Genomic DNA, 23,266 nt, shown 5'->3' on the forward strand with positions numbered 1-23,266 from the left:
CTCAACAGTAATGTTGAAAGGGTCTTTCTCATTTATCAACGTCCGTCTCCGACAGCAACGGAATCAAAAAATGATTTGTGATGATAAAATGAGAGAAAATACACACAGTTGTGAGATGTTGTGTTATTGAACTCATCATGCTTGGAAATCTGACAAACTGCCTCCAGTGATGTCACTCAGTGGCTAAGATGCATTGTGGGTAATTTCACTGACCTTAAATGTTTGTAACCTCTGATAATGTTCAGTCATTTCTGCTTCTGCACTTCAGTCTGATTCCCTTCAGTTGAGTTTCAACAGGTTTTACTGCCTTTGTCTTTCTTTCTTTCTTTTTTTCCCCACTTTTATTGTGAATCCAAACCTCCTATTTTCCGTTATTCTGTGTGTGTGTGTGTGTGTGTGTGTGTGTGTGTGTGTGTGTGTGTGTGTGTGTGTGCTGTCTCCGGGCCCTGCTCTCCAGGCGCCTCCTCCTCCTCCTCCTCTTCCAAACATGGCGCCGGTCCGCAGCGCGGCTGCTTCCCCGACCGACGACGCAGAGAGGGACAGACGGAGGAGAAGAAGAAGAAGAAGCGGGTCGCAGCTCACAACCAGCGCCTTTTAAACTCTCCGTTAAAACTAACACAACTCCAGCGCTCCTCGCGGAGACTTTACGTGACGCGTTTTTTCCTTTGGAGACGTTTACGCGTCAGGCTGTGCGCGTAACGGAGCCCACCTGTCCGACGAAGGTAGATTTCACTCCGTTTCTCCGAGGATGTGAATCTCCCTGATTGATGTGACATATCGGAGCAGAGCGGGCAGACAGACGGAGCTCGGGGTCAGAGCTGGCTCTGGTCACAACATGTGCAGCCGTGTGAGGAGCGGAGACACTCCGGCTGCAGAGGACTGACGCTTTCCAGGGAAGAAGAGGAAGAAGAAGAAGAAGAAGAAGAAGAAGAAGAAGAAGAAAGAACAACTTTTCTCCGCTCTTCCAACACGCAGAGGATGGATGGAGAACACTCGGGAGTGGAGAGGGAAAGAGAGAGGCTGCCACCGATTTACACCAGCTCCCATCATCCTGCAGTAAGAGAGCTCACCGTCCTCCGCACTGCTGCTGCAACACACTCATTCACACAACAACACACTCATTCACACAACAACACACTCATTCACACAACAACACACTCATTCACACAACAACACACTGGTTCACACAACAACACACTGATTCACGCAACAACACACTGATTCACACAACAACACACTCATTCACACAACAACACACTGATTCACGCAACAACACACTGATTCATGCTCCCAGACACAATCTGAATCTGTTCCTGTCCTTCTGCTTCTTACAATCATAATGCAAAACAATAATCAATGCAGATTAACACACAACACCTGAATAAAAACATATTGAAATGATTAGTTTAAATGATGATCATGTGCAGGTAAAGTTACATTTACACTGATCGTTACTTTTTTAAAACCACAGTTAATCTAATAAACAGTGATAAAAATAAAAGTGGTCAAACTTGCTGTATATGGAGGAAACAATATCAAACATACGGATATTTTATTTGTTTTATTTTGCAGCTCTGCATCCTTACAAACAGCTCAGCACATACCTGCACGTTCATCTCATTTTAATTCAGTATACCGTCAAATGTCAGTTCGGAGTCAGATTGATGATGTGATGTCAAGGTTTTCTCCAGCTCCAGTTATTATAGAATGATTATTTTATGATATATAACAATATCCAAAATGTGAGATCACGATAACGACATGTTGTGTCGTCGTCTCCTGGTCGTTACCTGAACTTTGATCCAGACTCTCAGACTTTATTACGTCCATTCAAAAATCTCACACTCTCATATTTTGTCTGGATCGCCGTCATCGTCGTGGCACTGTTACAACAGTGTGCTGTGATATTGTGTAATCACATCCTCTCCTGCTCAGTTTGATTTTACACCATTTCTATTGTATTTTTGTTGAAACACGACGTCTCTCCACCACGACTTCTCCTGCTGTTAAACTTACTTTAACACGGATTAAAGCTCATTTATTGACGTGTATTTGTATTTACGGCTGTTTTACATCAGAATGACGTCACGCGTGGACGAGATGCTGTCGGCATGAGTGATGAAGAGGCGCTGAGCTAAGAATCTGTTTCATCTCAGCTGCTGTCAGTGAATGAATATGTCAGAAATATTTATATTCTTCAGAAATCGTCTCGTATCGTTCGATTTTTGCGTACGTGATAATCGACAGATTTTAACTCTCTTGTTTCTTGTTCTTTGTCTTGCAGTCAGGTGAACACACACCGTGAACCTTGTGAAATGAAACGTTTTAATGTGTAAAGTGTGTGTCTGACCCACATCCACTCACCTGTCTCACACAGTAAGCAGAGGTAGTTCTCCTGTAGGAAAAAGTGATGCCCCTGTCTTACATAATGACTCCTGACTTCAGCTCTCCAGCGGCGTCTGGTGATGTAATCGCTTTTTTTTTTCCTTGAATGCATAGCAGTTCTGGGAGAGAGCTGCCGGAGTGTTTATTAGCGTGTTTTAAGTTTTGTTCTCGGTGTCACTTCGAAGCAGACCGGCTGCTCGGCTTGGTTGATGTCATCTCCATTGTGTCAGGGAGCAGGAATGTGCAGATCAGATGGTTTTGACCAATAAACAGTCTGTCACTGCTCAGACCGACTCCGCTGGTGTCTGGAAATGCCATAAAGTGGCTGCATGCGTTCTCTCTCTCTGCCTCCTTCTCTCTGCTGCTGCTTCCACTCATTCTCTTGATTCTTCCTCAGAAGTCTTCAGGCCCCTCGAGCTTGGATCTGAGGAAATTCAGGCTCAGAGGTTGGATAGAAAAAGGTCTTAGTTACAGCGGGCTGTCATTGTATCGCAGACCAATAAAAACAGGAGAATTGAAGACAGCTGGCGCTCACTGAAGAGTCCGACTGTGTTCACCTGGACAGAAACGAAACCGCAGCTGCTGTTTCTGCACGATGTCTCGTCAGGAGGACGAAGCTCTTAACGAGATTCTGACCAGACCGCCGAGAGTTTGATGAAATTATTTAGTTCCACTGGATTCAGTTTAAATCTGGCTCAACAGACACTCATGAATTAATAGCAACTCTTTCTCTGGTCGTGTGTTTTTAATTAACATCCTCTGATTTACAGAATGAAACCTACTCAGGTCTGCAGCTAATTATTGGTTTCACTACTGATTAATAGTTCAGTCTATAAAAGAGAAATCTGTCGCCAGTCGAAATATTTGCAGAATAATCTCAGATAAACTGATCATTCGTACCAACAGCTTCAGTTTGTTGTCTCTAGAGTTCCAGTAGAGAGATTAACTTCAGTGTCCCAGGTTATATTTGCTCAGTTGCTGGTTTAACTCCCTACATACATGATGATGATACATAGATGACGAGTTTGCAGAGCGACATGCAGTAAATCTGTCAGCTGGCTGAGTGGCAGCTTGATGAGGATTAACTTCGTGCACATTCTCAACCTGACTTTGTGTTGTTTGGGTTTACGACACGGCTGGATTTGATTGTACAAATCTGTGATTGAGTAACAGAGGAGATGACTGATAAAGAGCAGGAAATGGAGCTCGTCTACTGTGTTTGTTCTAGTTTTTATGTGCAGGTTTTGAAACTGATCAGTTACTGCAGTGACTCAGAATTACACAGATATCAGTATATCAGTGAATTAAGAGATTTAAGTTAAGTTTACTTTCAGTCATCAGTCAGATCGACCGACTGATTCTCTAACCCGTACAGTTAACAGCATTATCAGATATTTCCAAGTAAAACACGAGTCGAGTTCTCAGGCTCACGCTCTGATTCTTGGTTATACATTTACAGTCCGGTTTGTCCGAGATCGTTGATCGTTGGGTCTCGTTCCCGACTCGTCAAACACCGAAGCTTTGGGTCACAGCCCAGCGTGTCAGTACCTGAACAGCTGGGAATGAAAATCAGAACCTTTTAAAACGCCCCAAAAAGTTTAATACATTTTAAAAACCAGCAGTATTTCTCAGCTATGATACAAACAGTCACACAATAATCTGCAGCTTCTGATTAGAGTTTAACTGAGAGGGTGAGGAGTGTGTGTGTGTGTGTGTGTGTGTGTGTGTGTGTGTGTGTGTGTGTGTGTGTGTGTGTGTGTGTGTTCTGTGGTTTGGATGACAGCACTTCCTCTCAGACTTGCAGACTTGGACAGAACTGACATCACAAGACTTGCGGAGATGGAACTGGCTGGTAACGCTGTTCATCAGAGTCAGATGTGCAGCGGGACCGAGCCGTCGGTGCTCCGCTGGTCGGCGTTTCTCAGAGACTCACCTGTCAATCAGCCGGTTTGTGGGCGGGGCTGTGACGGCGATAATGACAGAGAACAGAGAGCGAGGTGGCCGTTCTGTGGCCTCACCGAGAGACCAGTGTCATTTTGTAATTTTGCATCAGTCACTCGTAGGTGAGAGGAGAAGCAAACCAACACGAGATGACCCAGAAGTCTACAGCCGGGCTAGCATGCTATGCTACAGTTACAGCATCAACAGGATGATGTTGTTATAATGTTCGTCATGTTCAACATCTTAGAGCAGTTTGTTAGTTAATAAGCACTGAACATAAAGCGCAGTTAATGCTGATGAAAGTGTCCGTCACACACACGTTTAAATGATCTTCATCAGCTGATCTCCAGCTCGCAGCTGATTGGTTCACGGTCTGTTGACAGGATGTAACAGACGTGTATGTTCAGCAGATGCAGTGACGACAGCGAGCGTCAGATGTTTGTGGCGTCCAGATGAGCATCGTGTGAATCTCCCTCCGAGTCCTCAGATGTTGTTTCCTCTGAACGATTTCGGCAGATCTGTTGTTGAAGCTGCGCCTGTGTTCATGTGTTCACTCTGTGTCACTGTCGTCAAGATGCGTCTGATCCCATGAACGTAAAAAAATAAAAAAAAACCTGTTGTCTCTCATTAACACGCTGGCGGAGAGACGAGGGCTTCCGTCCAAACTCCAACACAAACACATGTGTTCGTGTCATAACTCCTCCGAAAACACAATCTGTCACAGACCGTCTGAGGCCGACGCTTCAGATACAAACGGCCCTTTGTTTTCTCTGTTTCTGTTTCTGTGTGTGTGTGTGTGTGTGTGAGTGCGAGTGTGTGTGAGTGTGTGTGAGTGTGTGCCAACTCTCATTTCTCTGAGAACTGATTCATTCTGAACAGCCGATTGAACGTCTTCCTGCTCCTTCTGTTCTGCAGCCCCTGAACGCATCACGGCTGGAGTCTGTGTGTGTGTGTGTGTGTGTGTGTGTGTGTGTGTGTGTGTGTGTGTGTGTGTGTGTGTGTGCGTGTGTGTGTGTTCAGCTGCTGTCAGCAGCGGCTGCTGTACATCTGTTGATCTCTCCACCTCCTCTTCCTCTTCCTCCACCTCTCATCCCTCCTCTCCATCTTCCTGTCTTCTGCTTCGTTTCCTCTTTTTTCTTCTTCCTTCCCTTCATGGTTTCCTGCTCTCTTCCCCTCCTTTATCCTCTTCATCATCACTGTCTTCTCGTCTCTTTTTTCATTCACTCTCATTTCCCCTCTATCCCTCTCTCTCTTTTTTGGGGGGGGTTTTGTAACCATATCCATTTTCTCCTCCCTCCTTTAAATCCCTCCTTCCTCTCCTCTTCACGTCTTCCTCTGCTGGCACTTGCAGCTCCTCTGCAGCTTGCCGTCTGAACCACCAGCAGGACCAGACGATGATTAATGACCGTCAACTTTTTTATTACATTTCACGTTAGATCAGTTACGTTTTCAGTGATATTCTCATTGTCTATTCATGCAGCTGAGAGTCTGGACTGATTTAACAAGTTTCCATTTCTGGTGAGGAAACATCGGCTGGTGGATTTATTCTAAAACTCGTTCAGGAGACGTTTTGTGTTTTAGATCTTTTTCTAAAGCAGCACTGGTTTGACATCCCGGCCTTCGTGCTCTGTTTGTCAGTAATAAATGTTCGATATCCTGAGCTGCTGTGTCTGAATGGATTTTATTTATATTACTGCCGTGTTTAATATGTCAATATTACTGATATCTTTGGCTTTGGTGCTCACAGTCGGCGCCTTGTTTGGTAGTCGGCCACCTTCAGTGTCTGACTGAACGTGAATGTTTGGGGAGTTTCACTTTTTCCACTGTTTCCCTCACAGTGTTTATTCTAAATATGTGACACATACATGAATGTTTTTCTTGGTTGTGATGATGTCATCTTCCCGCACCAGGGTTTTGGGCGAGGAGCGAAGCAGCCGTTTCCATCTCTGGGCACCTTCATCTCCACCCTGAGCCAGCGGAGGGAGGCGGGGGTGAGGGGCTTGGCCGGCAGCATGACGGGCAGCCTGACCAGCACCCAGTGGATCCGACACGGTGAGTTCAGTGTTCTGCAGTCATCTTGCAAAACGCTGCAAAGATGGAAGGATGGAAGTGAGGAGCGTCCTCCTTACAGACAGAAAATCTGTCCCAAAAATGCATCCTGGGAAATTCCTGAAACAGTATGAGTGAGACTGAAAGCTCGCTGAGCGGCGGCCTCATTGATAATGACTTGATTGGATGTGAAAATGTTGCTGTGTTGACTTTTTATTATTCTCTCATATTTGAAACAGTCAACCTCTCAACTCTCCTCCATGTTTCCCTCTGCTATCACTGTTCTGTCGTGTTGTGTTAGCAACACGGCTGCTTTCCAAAGCAAAACAAAAATCAACAGTAAGAATCTGAGTTTGTCCTTGAAACCCTGTGACCACAGTCAGTGTGAGTAAGTCGGCAGGTTTTGAAGAAGGGATGCTGGTTTGAAGTGTTTGGAGTTAGGAGACACGCGTCAGCGTCGGGAACAGAGTTTGTCACAACAACAGAAACGTCTCCGTCTGTTCACGCTCCTTCTTCACCTCCTTCTTCTCCTCCATCAGCAGCTTCTTTTTCCTTTCCACCATCGCTCAGGGATGGTTCCTGTTTGGGTTGTGTAACGGCAGACGTGCTTCATCTGTGACGTTCATTTTCCCGGGGAGAGATGGAGTCCAGGGGCAGACTGAACGTCACAATGAATGTGAACCAATCTATACATGAGAGGTGTCATTTTCTACGCTGTGACTTCAGTTTTTACTCCTGAATGCTTCGTTTCTTTGTGCAGCTTTTGGTCGTGTCAGTTTGATGTTTGCTGGGAGAAAAGCTCACAGAAACGTTGTGTGCAGTCGGTTCTTTCTCACACTCACGTCGTCCCAGAAGTTAATTCCAAAGTTCAGTGTCATAAAACTGCAGTTTGAACGTGTGGTGCGTTCACTGTCTTTGTTCTCGTTTGAGACACCGCGGTCTCCGTCTCTGTCTCGGATGTAATGATGTGTTACTTCCTGTGTTTACAGTGCGCCTGATGTATGTACTCAGACTGTGTTTATGTTGAGCTGCGAGAGACGCAGGCAGAAACTCTCGTCTCCGGAGTGGAGATGGAAGGGAAGAAGAAGGAAAGCTGTTCACGTCTTTGTGTTACGGCTTCTGTCTGAGGACGGTTCAGGTCTCAGCTGAGTCGCAGTTTAAGCTCCTCTGCTCAGTTTTCTTCCTTTTCACCTTCATGGTTCAAAAAGACTCGAGCTGGAATCTACTCAGCGCTCAGAGAGTTCAGAGTCTCTGCTCAGCATGTCTCAAGAAGAATGAAAGTTAATTTAGGTTTAATTGTTAAATAAAGCTGAAAGAGACGGGAATTTAATGAAATGATAGAATATCAGGAACGAATGAAGATGTCAAACGTGGGTGATTTGACATTAAAGTGAGCGTAACTTCCCGTTAAAGGCGAGGTTATTTCTGACTGCCGTGAGAACGCAGACCCAGCGGAGCGCTCACCAGCCCGCTTTGTCACCACGGCTACTGATGCCAGAATAATTATGCAAACCTCCGCCCCAAATGAAAACCATATGAAAGTGAAAACACTCAACACACACACACACACACATCAGATAGTGTAGCATTCCTCGGGCCCGTTACAGTCGTCCGGCCCGTTTGGATAATCACCACAATTTGCTGTTTCATCTGTAAAGTATTACAGGAGGTTTGTATTTCCTTTTAATATTGTCAGATAGTGTTCTGTGCGCTGCGGCGGAGCCGAACATGGAACCATCTGAGCTTCGTTTCAGGAGCTGAAAACAAAAACACCTTCTCCAGAAACACTGGCGTCAAAGTCCGAAGAGTAAAGACCTTTATGGACCTCAGCAGGCGAACGCTGGTTCTGCTTCAAACACCTTTCACTTGCTAAAAAAAACTGAGATATGAGTTTTATTGTAGAGCGGAACAATAACTGTCGATGAATCTGTGGGTTTTATTCTTAATGAATGACGCGGATTCTCTTCTCATCCAGATGACGTGTTCATATACAGAACACAGGTCCAGAATAATAACCAGCTTGAACAGGTTCTGTCAGAATCAAACTGGTTTCAAACCTTGTGGACCAGGTCACTCTGTACCCGACGGTGGTTTTTCAAAGTGTATAATTAACCCCAATGAAACGAGGTCCAGCCGATCTCTCGATAATCCTAAACCTCGTCTGTGAAGTGTTTCGACTAATTAAATGCATTTCACCAAATCAACATATTCCTGTCAGCGAGAACAAACTCCTCATTTGGTTTCCTGTCATGTTGTCGTGACGGTTCTTGGTAAACAGCCCGTCGTCAGTGTGATGTCGGAGGCCTCAGCAGGAACAATGATGTGAATTAATGGATGGCACTCGTCTTCACAAGGCTCTGCTGGAGTAAACTTTGATGAATGAACATGATGAGAGGGGGGAGGATGTCCTCCGAGGTTTTGAAGGTGACTCTTCTGATTAAAGGGTGTCATGACAACTGAGGCTTGTTGCTGTCAGGACTAAATTGGATGACACACCAGTTGACAAAGCTGGAGTAATTAGGAAGAAGGAAGGGGGGGGGTCAAGAGCTCTCATCAGCCTCTCGTCTTTTATTTTTTATTTTTACATCCTGACATAACCAACATCAACTTCTTCCATCTGTTACTAATTAAAACCCGGCCAGGTGCTGTGAAACACGTCAGGTTCTCGTGCTCCCCTGACGATGACTCACAGCACCGAGTTCTGATGATCCTCTGATTCTTCTGGTGGCACCGACGTCAGAAACACGTTTTTGTTCCCTGATGAGGTTTTCTCAAATGCTAATAATGCGAGGGGTGGATTTCTGTTCACATGTTGCTGCTCGACTTTTTCCAATCACTGATCTTCAACTCTCAGCCTTGTTTGCTGTGTCGGTGCCACCTGGAGAATGTTTAATATAGCAAATATTGGATAAATAATACGTCAGTGCGGTTAAAGTGTGAAGCAAAGCGACAGTCAGCAGTGTTTTGGATGAACGAGCGACCCGATCTCGAGTCGATGCAGCTGAACATGTTTTTATCGCAGATTATTTTACTCATATTTGACAACACGAACAAACGCTTCGCGACGATCACGTCGTCATTCATCCGACTCTCCGCCTTTGTTCTCGCGTCCCTTTCATCTTCTGCTTGTACAATCTGTGCACGCCCCCGCAGAACGAGCACCCACAATGCACCTGGACGGGCCCGTCGTTACCGTGGAGAGGGACACAATAGCGGGCTAATTATAAACAGAATGGATGGGCTGTCAGTGGGAGGATGGGCCATCACATGCGGTTCTGTATAACACAGAGCGGTCTGGCCTCTGTGATTACACACTGATTGAAGTTAATGTGTGTGTCTGTGAGTGTGTGTCGGAGCATCGTGAGCGACATCATCCTCATACTTTCACTGTCCGTCCGTTCTGTCTCTGTCTCGCTGTAGATCCTCTCAGTAGAACCAGCCTCTGTTTTTGAGATCCTGAGATCCAGCAGTCGTCGACACTCTGATGTGTCAGTCAAAGTGCCGTTTGATTCGTTTATTAATGACTTCTTGAATTGCTTCTCATCCACTTTAAATCCAGTGAGCCTGAAACTCTTTCTCACTAGCTAAAATGACACGTGGAGCTGAGATGAGAGCCAGCAGACTGAGAGAATATTCAGATTAATGTTGGTTATCATCGTGGTTAATGAGGATCTGAAATAAAGCTCTGTGAATATCCTCACGAGCAGTTGGCAAAGCTTACTCAGGCACAGTCCTGTATCGGGTTCCGGACTTATTGTGAACAACATCCCGGGTTTTACTGAGTGGTTCATTGTGTCTCTTGCTCAGGGAGAGAGCTGCCTCCGATCTGCAGCGATGTTCGTCAGAAGCAGCGGCTCTCCATCGACACTCTGCCCCCGGAGGTCAAAGCTCCGTTCCCCTCCGACCCCATCATCCCCCTGAGAACCAAGACCACCAAAGACTTTCAGTGAGTCTCCGGCCTCCACACAGCGATCACAAACATCCGTACTGTGTCCGGTTGTTGTGTTGCAGCCGGGTCTGAGTGTGTGTGTGTGTGTGTGTGTGTGTGTGTGTGTGTTGTCAGAGAGGACATGGATCGTGCCGTCCATTCAGGCGACTGGAGGGAGGTCCGAGAGTTTTACCTGACCACCTTCGACTCCTTCATAGAAATCAACGCTGCCTTCAAGGTGAACAGACACACACACACACACACACACACACACACACACACACACACACACACACACACACACAGTCTGGCTCTCAGCTGAAGGCCTGTTGTGAGAAAACTGTTTTAAACGCTGTTAAAATTTCCCCAGACGCCATAACAGTTTTTTTACGATGGGAAAGCATTTTTTCTGCTGTTTTCCTCCGTTTTTTCTCATGCTCTCTCCGTCGCTGTCTTTTCTCATTGTCTCCCCTCCTCCCTCCTCTCTCTCTCCTCTCTCCTCTCTCCTCCCTCCTCTCTCTCTCCTCTCTCCTTCCTCCTCTCTCCTCTCTCCTCCCTCCTCTCTCTCTCCTCTCTCCTTCCTCCTCCCTCCTCTCTCCTCTCTCCTCTCTCCTCCCTCCTCTCTCTCTCCTCTCTCCTTCCTCCTCTCTCCTCTCTCCTCCCTCCTCCCTCCTCTCTCCTCTCTCCTCTCTCCTCCCTCCTCTCTCTCCTCTCTCTCTCCTCGCTCCGCGCCTCCTAGCTCCTCTCTCCTCGCTCCTCCCTCCTCTCTCCTCTCTCCTCCATCCTCCCACCTCTCTCCTCCTTCCTCCCTCCTCTCTCCTCTTTCTCTCCTCTCTCCTCTCTCCTCTCTCTCCTCCTCTCTCCTCTCTCCTCTCTCTCTCCTCTCTCCTCCCTCCTCTCTCCTCTCTCCTCCCTCCTCTCTCCTCTCTCCTTCCTCCTCTCTCCCTCCTCTCTCCTCTCTCCTTTCTCCTCTCTCCTCTCTCCTCACTCCTCCCTCCTCTCTCCTCACTCCTCTCTCCTCTCTCTCTCTCCTCCTTCCTCCCTCCTCTCTCCTCTCTCCTCCCTCCTCTCTCCTCCTTCCTCCCACCTCCTCCTCTCTCCTCCTTCCTCCCTCCTGCCTCGCTCCTCCCTCCTCTCTCCTCTCTCCTCTCTCCTCTCTCCTCCCTCCTCTCTCCTCCCTCCTCCCTCAGCGAGAGGCGAATGGATCTTTTAACACCATAGACGACTCGGGAGTCAACGCCAAGTTTGTCAACGCTGTTTACGACGCGCTGCTGAACACAGTAAGCACGCCACAGCGAGGAAACACCTACAGATACAAACATCCAGACACCAGAACAAAGACAGGCTTCAGCCACGGCGACGTTTCTGTGATATCACCTCCATCCTGCCTCAGTGAGACTTCTCAGTTCGAGTTTGAACTGCCATCACTCCCCTTGTGGACATTTTGCAAAGACTGCATGTTCATGGACTTTTCACAAGCCAATTCCCATTAAACACACAAGCCTCGGTTTGATACTGATGCCTCATCCCAGTTGCTAGAATAAACGCTAATGTATGACAGCACACCACATGGTTAGGGTTAGGAAAAGATCGTGTTCTGGCTTAAAAGACCTGTTGTGGTCCCAACAAACATGGCAGGAGATGAACAGAGGTTTTGTCAAGAACACCTGATTTTGTTGCCACAACCACAACCACAACAGGGAAAGTGTCCTGAGTTCTGCTTAAAAATGTTCAGTGGTTTCATGCATGTAAATGTTGAAACATGTTCATTTCTTGAGCTTTCTCGACGTTATTACTGAGCACCTGAGTCTGTTCATGTAGGTTTATCTGTGGAGTCAGCAGCTGGGATTATAAAAGAAACATGGCACTAAAAATAAATTGCATCTTTCTTTAATTTGCTACCAAAATAAATAGACGCTGCAGACATGAGTCTGTGGGAAGGTCGGTTTAGTCAGTGAATCTCACACCGGTGGAGGAAACACTTCTTCCTTTTCTTCAGTGACCTTTGTGGTTGCGTTAAGGTTAGATAAATATGGCGGCCACAGTTTCCATCGCTCTCTCTTTGTGGGTCTCTGACATTCAGGGATGTTGACTCAACCTTCTGATTCGGTCTGTTTTGGATGTTGAATATGTTTTGGTGTGTGTGTGTTCAGCCTCAGGACATCCAGAAGTCAGTGCTGAAAGGGATCATCAACAGCCTGCTGAGGGAGTGGAAAGGGTGAGAGCTCTTCTCTGACGCATCTGCCTTTTCAAACTGCTGATTTTGCGATCTAAAATCAAAATGTAATTTTCTACCTAATCTCTTGTGGCTTCAGCGTAAAAAAAAAAAAAAACTCAAGTTGGATAATTTTGTTATTTGAATTTGCAGAGTAAAGTTCCGTCTCTGTGTCTTCGGTACAGCTACTTGGAGCCAGACTGACGTGATTTTGTTGTGTTCTGTTTTCAGACCTCGGACAAAAGACGACCTGCGAGCTTATTTCATTCTTGTTCAGGTGAGAATGAAAATCCATGAGAGAGTCAGACGGTCAGTCTCTGTTACCTGCTGTCTGTTTTCTTCCTTCCTTCCACAAGACTTCATGTTTCCACTGAGAGTGTTTCAGAAGCAGAGCGTTGTGCATGGCTCGTGTTGTCGACGTGTTCAGATTGTGTTTGTTTCATCATTTCTTGTTGATTTTAGAGCTTCTTCTGTTGCTGAGCAAGCTACGTACTTAAATCGAGTAGTTATTTGTGCGTTTTGAGTGTTGATATGTCCGACTGTGTCCAGAATGCACCAGATTTCATTTTGAGAACTGACTGGATGCACTCTGCCGTTTCTCTGTCTGACTTCCTGCTCTGTGCAGATTGACACCACTATGCTTCGCTTCCATAAGACTGTATAGACTGGGCTAGTATTCCCCGTTGCCCGAATGGTGCCATGGCGTAGACGGTGGAAACATGAGCATTGACTAGAACGGCCACGATCATACTGTGGTTGTAAAAGCAGCCTGGTGGAAACGAGGGGTTAGGATTGGACGGAGCAGAGTGATGCTTCCTCTGCAACGCTCCATGAAGCTTGTCACGATAATGTCCCATGACGTGTTATTAATATTGTTATGGTGCCCCGTTCGAGGTTACACACCAGTTTAGCACTTTTTAGAGTTACGTACTGGAATTATTTTGCAGGTGTCAACCTGAACTTTGTGTTTTCTGTATCCACAGTAGAAGAAATGTTGGTCTGTGTCACAGCTTGTCTTTCTGTCCTCCTTCTTTTCCGTGGTGTCCAACAGTGTTTCCTATACTATAAATATAAATCTGCAGTATAGTTTCTCTCACATCCATCTCCTTGTTTTTCCTCCTGCACCCTTTTAATCTCCAGTCTTTTTTTTTCTCCTTTCTCATCAGTGCTGGTGTCTCTCTGTCTCCGGCCTCCATTTTCTCATCGTGGGTTCCTTTATTTGATCCTTCCTCGCTCGTACTCTTCATCTCTCTCCTTCTCCCTCTCCGTCTCGCTCTCCTTCAGTCTCTGCAGTCTGATTTCCATATATGGTTTTGGGAATTAGAATCAGATAAAGACAGGAATCTACAGTAGTTCCACTGTGGTTCCACGCTCCATCAACACACACACACACACACACACACACACACACACACACACACACACACACACACACACACACACACACCCAAGCCAAATGTCAGATTTTGTCCCATTTGACTTTGAGGACTTGCTTCGTCTTCCAGCTCTCAGGAGAATACAACCGCACACACACACACACACACACACACACACACACATTGGGACTGGGTGAGGTCATGTTGGAGTTGAGGACTGCTGGTTTCCTGTCTGATGACGACTCTCCCTCCTTTATAGGCTCTGCAGGCTACACATTCAGCTCCTCTCTCCCTCTTCATCTCTGTGTTTAGACCCTGTGAAGACTGAGCGGAGTGCATATCTCACCCATCCTGTCATCTGTTATTATTTTTACCGCGTACAAAAACCACTTGAACAGACGGAACCTTGTGTTCTCTCAGTCAAAGCGAGTTGTGTTTTTGAGAAAACAAACACAGAAAGAGGTGTTTAATCCAGCTGGAGTCTGTTCTCGCTGGCTGCAGGACAAGTGATGAATCCTCCACCAGCGGTCGCACTAATCCAGGCGTTGACCACTGACTGTGAAAACTAGTGGACAGAGGCACTGTGATGTCACCCATAGGTCTCTTGAGAGCCAGTGCGAAGACATCATCCGCCATCTTGGCAGTGCATGACTCCAGCTGACCTCTGGCTGGTTTCTGAAACATGCTCAGCTGTCGGGATATCAGGGCACCAAGCTAGTTAAGGCTAACAAGCTAGCTTCTATTCACAAAGAAAGAAAGAAAGAAAGGAAATAAGGGTGTGTTCAGAAGTCCAGGCTTCTTCTTCCCAACTCCTCCTCATGTTTCTTTAGATTCACCTTTCAACTTAATGTTGAGACAACGATGTGCTGATTAGATTTGGGTTTGGAAACGATCGAACACGGCTGGAAATTGTCACCTTTACAAATGTTGGAACGTTTAAAGCGAAGCGTATGAAAAAAAGGTCATAAACATGTTATGTGAATGTGATGTGACTTCATACTGGAGAAATATCAATACAGTACATATGACATGTACAAACCTGACTGCCAGCATTTTATTCTGGCTCCAAGTGTTTTTTTTTATTATGGTAGCATGCAGACAGGAAACCCTGGAGGTCTGAGTGTGCTGATGATTTTTTTTACTTTTGACTTTTTTAGTCCCAAATGTGAAACATTCAACGGAGGGAACATCTTTAAAAAACTCCCATGTTGTGATCCAGCATCACCAGCTGCATGTGTCCCAGTGCAGCTGCTGGATCTTCTGAGGTCAGATGTCTGCATCTTGACTGTGTAAACGATATGACGCGTGTGTGTGTGTGTGTGTGTGTGTGTGTGTGTGTGTGTGTGTGTGTGTGTACAGAACCCTCAGTATTCGAGCACCAGCACCTACGTGATCTACGCCCACCTGCTGAGGCAGATCGCAGCTCTGTCCGAGGCCGACCACCACTTCCTGGTTCACTGGCTCAAAAAGTAAGTGTGTGTTTGTTTTCACCGCTGAAGTTAAAGTTTCCAGTCTTTCTCTTTATTGACCTGTTATTCTCGTCCTGCATATCCATCAGCAGAAGCAGCAGATTTTTGTTTAGCTGCTTTATCATATTTCACTCTTTTTCCCATGACTGAGTCTGAGGAATAGGCGGCTGTGTGTTGAACAGCTTATAAAGCCCTCAGAGGAAAATCTGTGATTTGAAGCCGTGTAAATAACTCGGCGTATGTGTGGGAGTGTTAGGTCCTGTCGTCTCTTCTTTGCAGCAGCGTTAGCACATGATTGATCGTATGACGGGAACGTAAATTAGAAGTGTTTCCATCTCTCACTCGTTGCTCTGGCTCACTCTCCTGACGCAAATATCACACGCAGCTTTTGAATATATGTACTAAAATTAAATGTAGGTATCGTGTTCCCAGTTCGACTGTTAAAAGAACGATAAATATTCTAATTGTATGTGTTGTTGGCAGCTGTATCATGCTGCTGATATTCAGAGCTTTTAACTCGAAGCGTTAAACAAACATTTGCATTACTAATAGAGACAGATTATGTAAAGAGTGTCGTTGCACTCACAGTTCTCTTGTCTCAGAGTAAATGGCTTTTTTGAAATATGGACTATCGGCTGCTAACTTCTGTGTTAACTTAACAAAATACACCGTCCCTGTAGCACTCTGTAACTCAGCAGCTGCTTCTATACATGTTGGTTCATCGAGTAATCCACCTCCAGATAGTTTAATCAACTCTTGCAGCTTTTAAAACTCGACACACATCCTGCAGTTACAGATGTGAGCCAGCTTCTGTGCGTCTCCCTCAACCCTGAAGAATGAGTCCTGTTTGTGGTGATGATTTACAAGCTAGCCGCTTCAAATTACAAGTTGTGTTCGGTTCCACTCAGATCCAAAAAAAAAGAAAAAAAAAACAGATTTCTGCATCCAAAGCTGTTATTTTTTTCTCTCTTGAAGTTTAAGTGTCTATTTTTATGTGTGTGTATATTTCAGGATTTGTGCAGTTTGTGCAGTTTTGAACCTGCCAAGCTGCTGATGTTAACCAATATTAACTTTGTGTGTGTGTGTGTGTGTGTGTGTGTGTGTGTGTCAGGCTGTCAGCGAGGCGGTTCAGGCAGCTGGTAGAGCGCCTCCTGCAGTTCATCTCCACCCGTCTGTTTCCTGCAGAACCAGACGAACTTCCTCCTCTGGCCAAATGCTCCTGGTGGATTCCCTCCGCTACCAAAGTGCTCGGCCTGTTCAGTGCGTGTCACACACACACACACACACACACACACACACTGACATCAGCTTAACATCTGGCTGTGTGATTATTGTATGTATAGTGTTGATAAGTTACTGATTATTCTCTCACGTTAACGTCGCTTCTTATCCTCTCCGTTCCTCAGATGCAGCCAACAGCGTCTCCTCTCCTCCCATCATGCCTTTCACCGACTTCTACAACATCACTCTGGAGCACATAGACTTCATGGAGGAGTACAGGACCTGGCAGAACTACGGCAACTCAAACAGGTCAGCTATCCGACTGTCCATTAAACCGACTGGGTGATTTTCACTAAAATGGCTGAATGTGTCCAGAGCTGCTCATGTAGCTGGTGAATAATTAAACCAAACTTGACGTCAGAAGTGAAAATGTTGTTAGAGCTTCGGTGGAAAATACGTCACAGTGTCGGTCTTCAGTGCAGCAGTTTTTGTCGGCTTGTTGCTGGAAGTGTTCCCACAGGTCTTAGTTCATTTACACAAATTATCCATCCAGACAGCAAAGGTTGACAAAATGATGTGAAGCAGTGTAAAATCAAACTGTGGTGCATGTTCTCAATCTGCAGAAGAGTCAGAGAGAGAGAAGTCAACAGTGTTTCCACGGCACAGCATGGCTCGGCCGGGTAATTCTTTCAGAGCGAGTTGAGTCATGCCAAGTGTTACCCGGCAGTGGAAACACAGCGTACAGGTCCAAGACAATACTGTTTACAGAAACATCCGATCAGAGAGGTCCAGTGTGATGCTGGGTGAAGGTCGTTGATGTATTCAGGAAGCTGAATCATTTCGCTTTTGTGAATTTTGGATTAATTCAGCAGCTTTGGTGCAAAGTTGTGTTTTGGTTCAGTTCTGCAGACTAATTCTTTAATCTACAAGCTGTTAAACGATACTCATAAGTGACTGTTATGAGAACCAACAGCCAAAAAACACATTAATTCAGTTTAATGCAGCAAATCCTCACATTTGAGTTGCATTTTCTGTTCTGTCAGCTGAGAGATTTATTGATAAATCACCTCAGCGGTGGTTAAAAAGCACAAGACGTCGGTTTGAACTCACCCCTCGATGCTACAGGATAATAAAGTGTCTCTGGTCTCGCCTACTAATAGAGCCAGAAATGCTAACAGATGTGACGACGCATTAGCTTGACTAAGCACGAGCCGTGACCGAGAGTGATGTTAGCTCCTTCTGAGGATTCCTGAGAGTGAGACTGAGGATCTCCTCCTGAGCAGAGATGGAGGAACGTTCCCACAGCTGCAGTTTGTGCACAACCGTGGAAACACTTTGAGAAGCCATGAAGTCTGTTTCACGCTGCGTCATGGCTCGTAATGTCTGATAAAGGAAATGGATCCAGAGTTTACAGTTCAGGCGATCGGCTCTAAACCTCCCCGGGCTGGTGTGGTCGGGAGTTCTGTGTGTTTCGTGTTGGACGGTGCAGATTTCAGAGGCTGCTCATTTAAATGAAGCCTGTAATTTTAAAAAACACTTGAGAGTTGGTCAGGAATAAAGTGTTTTTGTTCTGCAGTCTATAAAGGAATATAGATTTTTGAAACGGATGAAAGAATCTTTTCAGGGTTGTTAACTTTTCACATTTCATCTTGCAGGTTTTCTTTCTGTCAGTTTCCCTTCATCCTCTCAACGGTGGTGAAGAAAGCCATCATCCAGAAAGACTCCGAGCAACAGATGATCAGTCAGGCCAGGGTGAGACTTCTGCATGTTGAGTTACGTACTTACGTTATTCCAAATGTGTCCAACGATCTTCAAACCAGAGAAATCCACAAGTTTACTGAAGGTAACGGTGAGTTTCATGTCGCTGTAGTCTGAGTCTGAGAGCGAGGAAGGAAGTCAGCGATAGAGACTAAACCTAACGTGAATAATGCTTTAAAATGTAAAAAATAGATTTCAGCATGTTCAATCCATTTTACTTTACTGCACACTGGCCAGAAGGCAGCGAGCAACAGCACACATCCAGACTGTGTGTGTCTGTCTGTCTGAATCACTGCTGCAGTCAGGCTGATGAACAGGAGTGAAGATAAATCACCTCAATAATCTCTGAGCTCTCCTCCCGTCACAGTCTGATGAGACTCAAAATGTTTATTCCTGTTGAAGGTCTGGACTCTCTCCTCCAGAACCATTTAGTTTCTAACAAAGAGCTTCGTGACACAGACACATGAAAAACGTCTCCAGACTTTGAGTGTGAGTGTGTGTTTTTGTGTTTCAACAGCAAAGCCTGGTCAGTAAAGTTTCTCGCAGGCAGAGAGTCGACATGAATCTTCTGTTCCTCAACATTAAAGTACGACGAGCACAACTCCTCAGCGACTCACTGGATGAGGTGAGTAGACACACACACACACACACACACACACACACACACACACTCTTGTCCCATCTGTTTCAGATGATTAGATTACATAACAAGGACTCCATTCAGATTCAGAGAAAAGTTGCATCAGAACACCTGAAAGTGCGTTCAGAGACGTTTGCGTGTTGATTTGTTTCAAACAAACTTAAACGTTATTTCTTACGTAGATTTGGTGTGTTGAGTTTGTGCAGCGCTGCAGAGATCTCGGCTCTGTTATCTGATATCGATGACTGACCTTCAGCTTCACTGTTTGTAGAACATCAGCATGTGTTTCTGATGTTGACTCCTGTTGCAGTGAGCCGGTGCTCACATTCCCCTCTGTCATCTGCTGCAGGACACATTCGCTTAAAAATAGAAAACAGATTGCAGGGTTTTGTTAAAGTGTGCACCAAAATTACAGGCGCATCCTTGAATGACTTTCCTTATCTGTGCGAGGACACGAGCCAAATAATCCTGGATGATCCCAGTCGCCCTCCGTCCAAAGAGTTCTCCGCTTCCATCTGGCAGCAGGATGCTCTGATGTGCATAACGTTGAGGACACTGGCGTGATACTTTTATTTTGAAAGGGAGCCTGAAGTAAAAGTATAAAACAGTGTCTTCGGTGTCCTGCTTTTGCCAGCACAGAAAAAGTTGAAAATTGATCTGATGAGGTCCAGGATCTGAGAACAGAGAACAGAGTCAGACCCAGCGCGGTGCCGGTCCAGTGTCAGATCTGACTGAACAGAATTTGCAGTTCAATCAGAGCGTATCTACATATTTTTTTGTCAGTGGTGAGTTTACATACACCCTCCACTGAAGCACTGAGAAAAAGATAATGATGAAGGGAGGAATTCTTCTCTCTGACGAGTGGAAAGTGGAAATTTTAGGGCGTCACAATGTTGTGATGACAAACAAAAATACATTGTTAGAAATCTGTTTTGTAATGAGAGAAAAAACAGGCTAATTTGTGGTGTGGGAACACAGAGAGGGCGGTGACCATGCAGAACTATTCAGAAGGATAAAAAATAGGACTTTAATGTTCCTCATTCATGTGTCGACCTCAAACACTCAGTCTAACCTAAACCTAACTATAAATCTGATGTGAGCCCTAAAATCTGAGTCTGAGTGACGTTAAATGTTAGTTTCTTGAGTAAGAATCAGCACAAATGTCTCAGTTTTCTGAAGTGATTTGGTCTGTAATCTCAAAATGTTCATACTTGGGAGGTTTTAATGGAGCAGCTGTGTAAATGATGCAGCACAACATGAAAAACAAACGTTATGAACGGTGATCTTGATGTGTTTTGTCTCTTTCCTCTGTAGCTGATGAGGAAGAGGTGCGACCTGAAGAAGAAGCTGCGGGTGACGTTTGTCGGGGAGGCGGGGCTCGACATGGGCGGCCTGACGAAGGAGTGGTTCCTGCTGCTGGTGCGACAGATCTTCCACACAGACTACGGTGAGACGCACCTCCAGCTCACAGGAGTCAGAGTTCAGGCCATCAGCGTGTCAGTACGTCCACTGTGGAGCACTGCAGATCATGTGACCATAACCAACCAACCAATCAGTGTCCTGTGAGGAGCCAGCGGCAGCTCCAGGCGTGGTCAGGATGTCCGATCACCTGCCAAGCCTTTTTAAAAGCGCCTTCCCTTTTCCAAACAATTTCCTTGGAAGGACTACCTCAGTGGTTCTGTGCAACAAACCATCTGGCGTGTCGGGTTAACTGAGCTATAAACAATGTCCATGAAGCGGCTTCAATCGAGCGAGAGTAAAGAAAACACAGAGGCGGAGATCAGCAGCATGTCGGTCGGGGCAGCCGAGGACAGCAGATGATCTGGAGGGCAGATCCAGTTTGATGCAGAGTGAATGGAAAGTGAAGCCGTGTTTTATTGAAAACAAGCAGAGAGAAAAACAGATTTTTATTGGATAAAAATGGAAAATAAATTTTTATTAGATGGAGGTCTCAGTGGACGAGCTCTGTGAGTCTGCAGGTCGGTGAAACTGCAGCAGGAATAAGTGTCAGATGGCTCAGAAAAACGCTAAGTGTTGGTTTTGGAAACTCAGCAACAAACTCTCATTTCAGGCTGGAGCAGCTCCGATTATGACCTCCTTCCTCTCCCCGACTGTTTCAGGCACAGTTTACTCTCCCGTCTTCACCGGCTGCCTGACTTTAATCATCTCTTTATCTCTGCGTCTCTTTGTTTGCGTGTCTCTTCCTCTCTTCTCCTCTAACCCTCCAAAAACAAGCTTGAACTTGGATCCCAGTCCACCAAATATCAGTCACAGCAATAGATTCTCATTATGACCCACGACGATCCAGTACGTTTGTGGCTGGTACTGTAGGTTCTGTCAATCGACCGATTCAGTCGTCTACGTATGAGGACGTGTTGGTCGGGGTGTGATGGACCGGATCGTTATTCCTGAATGAAACCCAACAATGCTGTCGAGGCAGATGGCTGCACACCACTGAGTCCGGTTCTGCTCGACGTTTCTGGCTGTTAAAAGGAAGTTTTTTTCTCGCCACTGTCATGTGATGTCAGTAACGGGAAACTTAAGTCTGAAGTTTTGTCCTCCCAACAACATCGTACTTCCGTCTGTGTTCCCGTCACAGTTCAGCTTGAACGTAAATGGACATTATTTGAATCTAAGCTGAAATCTAAAGTTTGTGTATGTGAGATTTAAGTAGCAGCTGAACTTTCCATCACCTTTTTTTTGAAATGTTTCTTTCAACCACAAGAAACATTCCCCGTCACGTGCAGCTGAGAAACCTTTTACAATACTGATATGATATTTTCTCCAACATTTGCTGCTTTGATTCAGACTTTTTCTTGGAATTTGCATTAAAAACTACTTTGAAAACCAAAGCGAACGTCTGTCCGTGCATCTGCCTCTTCTCCTCTCTCTCCTGACTTTCTATCTGTGTCTCTCTCTCTTTCTCTCTCTCCCTGCGAGCCTCTCAAGTTGTTCTTTCCATCGTCTTTCCATCTTTCCACGGTCGTCTGTGTTTTTGGTGCCAGGGGACGTCGGCCCAAAGCAACACACTCAATGAAAGCTGTGTTCCCCTCATTAGCAGCACAGGGAAAGTCCCGGCTCTGTCTCACACACACACACACACACACACACACACACACACACACACACACACACACACACACACACACACACACACACACACGTACAGCTGCACACAGGCAGGTGTACACACACACACACACACACACACACACACACACACAGGCTCTTTTATGCTTGAGGCAGTGTCAGATTCTGGTGTTCAGAGATGTGAGCGGTCCAGATGTGTGTCTCCGCTCAGAACAGACCGCGGCTGTTTCTCTCAGTCGGACCTGGAAAAGATTATTCTGTTGAGCTCCTTCTGCTCAACTGCTCGTTGTCTTTTTTCTCTTTTGATTGATCACGAAAGACAACTTTTAGCACAAATCTGTCGATCTGAACGTCTGAGAGGAAACAACGCAGATCATTCATATTTTTGGACTGAAGGAGTGATGTCATCAGTGTACTGTCAGAGGTTTGTTTTGTAATAACGATGTAAAAACAAGGCGACAGTCCTCGAAGTCTTCCAGGAGACCAGCTGACTGTTCTTCTGTCCTGAAACAACTTCAGCATTTCATTTAACATTTGTGCTTTAGCGTCTACTGACCGTCTACTGAACTGGCAGCTGCTGCCACACGAGGTGCCGATCTGATCACCAGGAGAAACGTGTGGCTCAGTGTTCTGCCCCGGGTATCCGTCAGCTGGGGAATTGAACCAGCGGCCTTCTGATTACTGGCTGCAGACTCGGGAGCGTTTTACCGCTGAAGAGCCAGATGTTTCCTGCAGGAGCTCCTTTACGTCTTCTCTGCCTCTTCCTTCATCTCACACGTCTCTCTTGTGTTCCCTTTGTTTCCTCCTCGTTTTAAAGATTTTTCCTTTCCTCATCTGTCCATCGACCTCTCGCTCGTCATCAAATACTGACGCTGCAGGAGGACGAGCGGCCCGATCTACAATCCCAACACAAATGAGCCTCAAAAAAAAATCAACTTTTCTCACAAAGTGGACCTTTAATCATCAGTAATGTGCTGAATCTGATTCTAAATAACATTTTTCTTTGTTTTTCAGGAATGTTCACCTACATGAAGGACTCGCGCTGCCATTGGTTCAGCAGTTGGAAGTGTGACAACTATTCAGAGTTCCAGTTGGTCGGGACTGTATCCTTCATCACCAGCAGCAAAACCATCAGGGTGTGATGCTCCGATTACTGCCTGTAATGTGTGGAAGGTAATAATCTGCACAGAGGTC

The 23,266-nt window shown here is 45.7% G+C and overlaps 1 protein-coding gene across 3 annotated transcripts in view; it reads left to right on the forward strand.

The window, feature by feature from the left end:
- Nucleotides 1–421: 421 nt before the first annotated feature.
- hectd2 (HECT domain containing 2) overlaps nt 422–23,266 on the forward strand; it is a 42,186-nt gene continuing 19,341 nt past the window's right edge. For all 3 annotated transcript variants that reach the window (XR_005079370.1, XR_005079371.1, XM_037124323.1), the window contains exons 1-14: nt 422–1,056; nt 6,237–6,378; nt 10,183–10,321; nt 10,439–10,541; nt 11,494–11,583; nt 12,457–12,521; nt 12,750–12,795; nt 15,254–15,363; nt 16,475–16,623; nt 16,770–16,893; nt 18,240–18,336; nt 18,860–18,967; nt 20,297–20,429; nt 23,087–23,175. Coding sequence is in view for 1 of the 3 variants with exons in the window: in XM_037124323.1 (XP_036980218.1) it covers nt 979–1,056; nt 6,237–6,378; nt 10,183–10,321; nt 10,439–10,541; nt 11,494–11,583; nt 12,457–12,521; nt 12,750–12,795; nt 15,254–15,363; nt 16,475–16,623; nt 16,770–16,893; nt 18,240–18,336; nt 18,860–18,967; nt 20,297–20,429; nt 23,087–23,175 (1,473 nt within the window). In the remaining 2 variants the exon portion in view is untranslated. The remainder of the gene's footprint in view (nt 1,057–6,236; nt 6,379–10,182; nt 10,322–10,438; nt 10,542–11,493; nt 11,584–12,456; nt 12,522–12,749; nt 12,796–15,253; nt 15,364–16,474; nt 16,624–16,769; nt 16,894–18,239; nt 18,337–18,859; nt 18,968–20,296; nt 20,430–23,086; nt 23,176–23,266) is intronic.

Source organism: Acanthopagrus latus, chromosome 15 (genome assembly GCF_904848185.1).
Source record: "Acanthopagrus latus isolate v.2019 chromosome 15, fAcaLat1.1, whole genome shotgun sequence".
NCBI lineage: Eukaryota > Metazoa > Chordata > Actinopteri > Spariformes > Sparidae > Acanthopagrus > Acanthopagrus latus.